At 36.4% G+C, this 2,047-nt stretch overlaps 1 protein-coding gene across 1 annotated transcript; it reads right to left on the bottom strand.

Moving 5' to 3' along the window:
- Window positions 1–258: 258 nt before the first annotated feature.
- On the bottom strand, window positions 259–1,708 carry LOC127975107 (transcription and mRNA export factor ENY2). The gene is made up of 5 exons (XM_052578903.1): window positions 1,540–1,708; window positions 1,175–1,259; window positions 827–897; window positions 666–740; window positions 259–484 (listed from the first exon to the last, which is right to left on the bottom strand). The coding sequence occupies exons 2-5, from the start codon at window positions 1,222–1,224 to the stop codon at window positions 411–413; spliced, it is 270 nt and encodes an 89-aa protein (XP_052434863.1). The 5' UTR covers window positions 1,225–1,259; window positions 1,540–1,708; the 3' UTR covers window positions 259–410.
- Window positions 1,709–2,047: the final 339 nt, after the last annotated feature.

Genomic DNA, 2,047 nt, shown 5'->3' with positions numbered 1-2,047 from the left:
CGTCAAACCCTTAAATGTTAAATAATTACATCCTATGATAATCACTATTTGTTTTCAATTTTTAGTTTAGTTGGATTATGTTATTAGAGATTTATCATTACGTTTCTAGCCTTGCCCAGCAGAGGGCAGTGGTGTATTGGTGAATGAGTTTCTGCATATTGTACTAGACTCTGACTTTAAAAAAAAAAAAAAAAAAATTAAAATTAGTTCAATACATCAGAGATAAATTCCTTAAATGATTCAAGCTTTACAAAGTAATATATGTACAAACATGATCAACCTTTATTGGCAGTAACAAAAATACACAATGAAGAGTGAAATCACATCATGAAAACAGTTCAACATAGCTTTCTGGCATTGTGTCAATACATAAATGACATACTCCCGAGTATTCTTAGATATGCTGAGCATCATGTCGAGTGCTGGGAGAGGAAGGCTCTTATTCTCTGCAGGAGCTCTTTCTTTACACTGTCAGGCACCAGTGCTGAGGAACACAAGAGTTATTGATGATGATCATGCTTTTTCTGTGTTGCATCGATGTCGATCACTCACAAATGAATGCATATAAAAAAAATCTGAACCATTTCATGCTTGACGACAATTGTTAACACCAAAATGGTTTCAGTATAACAATCATAAGGGATTTATGAGCAAGAACCACCAACCTCTTCCTTTGGGAGTTACTCCAGCGACCAAGTCTTCTACAGTAACATTCTCTATTCCTTTCTCCTTGATCACCTCTGCAATCAACCAATGATACTTCTTCTAAAATCAACCACTGAAGTGTATGCAATGATTTGAGATAGATCGGATCCAGTGTTTTTACCTTTACAGAGGGCTTTGAGCTGATCTCTCCAGCCACACTCGATGAGCTTGGCTCGAAGCAACTCCTTTAACCTGAGGGGGGAAAAAAAAGACTATTTCAGAAATGAAATGCAGCATGCACTAATGGGATGAGTCTAAAAACTTTGCAAGAACCCTACCTAGACATAATTTCTTAGAGTTTTTAGGCATCTGTGACTACTATCAAAAACATTTGTAGGCAGTGAAATACTTAAGAGCTCAGCGTAATTCTAAAAATGACAAATGTCTTTTCAGAAATACGATGCCCAAAACCATTAACGTTACACATGCAGGGTTTTGAGACCCATAGATCATGATTATAGACACTTACCTCTCCCTCTCACCCATCTCAATTAACTTCTGGTTAATGGCGGCCCTCATTTGTGATTCTTTAACGTTACGTTACTTATATTAATCTGAAACAAGAATTTAAAACGATTACATTTTGACATAATATCGAGCTCGCAGTGCCAGTGCAATAGACAAAGAGTGTGCCCACTCACAAAACACAATATACACTATTTTTACATTAAACATGAGCAAACAATCCGTACGTTTTTTTTACCGAAATGCCCTTTTACCAATCTCACTTTGCCTCTAACGATCACGGGTATCTCTTTTATGGCCCGTGCGTACATATGAAGTAAACGTTATTACAATTAAAATTGTAAATTATGTGAATTGTAATAAACGTACCAAACACTGAAGAAAGTAAGCATAATGTTCTAATCGGCGTGTATATATGGACCTCTCTGGTGTTGTTTGTAGGCAGACGTTCCGAACACCGTTTACCTTCCCTACAGAACACTCTCGCCGATGGAAGGTTCCTCCCAACTTAATGGTTCCTACGATGTGCTGTGGCTGTATGGCGTTGTTTCAAGTAGCAGAGAAGAAGCGTCCTTAACATGTTTTTTCTTTCTTTTCTTTTTTTTTTTTTTACTACTCACGTTTTTAATAGTCTTTGAAACAATGTAACGTTACTTGTAACGTTAAAATAAGACATGGTTATCCAAATTTATGTGGAGAAAGACCGAAACCGTGCTTCAGAAAATACACCGTTTTCACTAGACTGCATTTGGAAAGACATGTTGTAGATTCGTCATATAAAATAAATCTATCAAGAGGAAATCTATTAATCGATTATTTTTCATTAAATAATTTTACAAGGCACTCGGAGCAGTGACTTTAGGCCAGCTGTGGTAAC

This window comes from Carassius gibelio, chromosome B16, assembly GCF_023724105.1.
Source record: "Carassius gibelio isolate Cgi1373 ecotype wild population from Czech Republic chromosome B16, carGib1.2-hapl.c, whole genome shotgun sequence".
NCBI classification, from domain to species: domain Eukaryota; kingdom Metazoa; phylum Chordata; class Actinopteri; order Cypriniformes; family Cyprinidae; genus Carassius; species Carassius gibelio.
The sequence above is the reverse complement of the archived record's forward strand: the minus strand, read 5'-3'. Positions and strand labels throughout refer to the sequence as shown.

Bases quoted from the DNA above. Each gene is read 5' to 3' on its own strand.
- LOC127975107 (XM_052578903.1), bottom strand. From the start codon at position 1,224: ATGAGGGCCGCCATTAACCAGAAGTTAATTGAGATGGGTGAGAGGGAG. The intron at 741-826 runs GTAAAAACACTG...GGTTGATTGCAG, and splicing joins GCTCAAAGCCCTCTGTAAAG to AGGTGATCAAGGAGAAAGGA. The intron at 485-665 runs GTTGGTGGTTCT...TGTGTTCCTCAG, and splicing joins AGTAACTCCCAAAGGAAGAG to CACTGGTGCCTGACAGTGTA.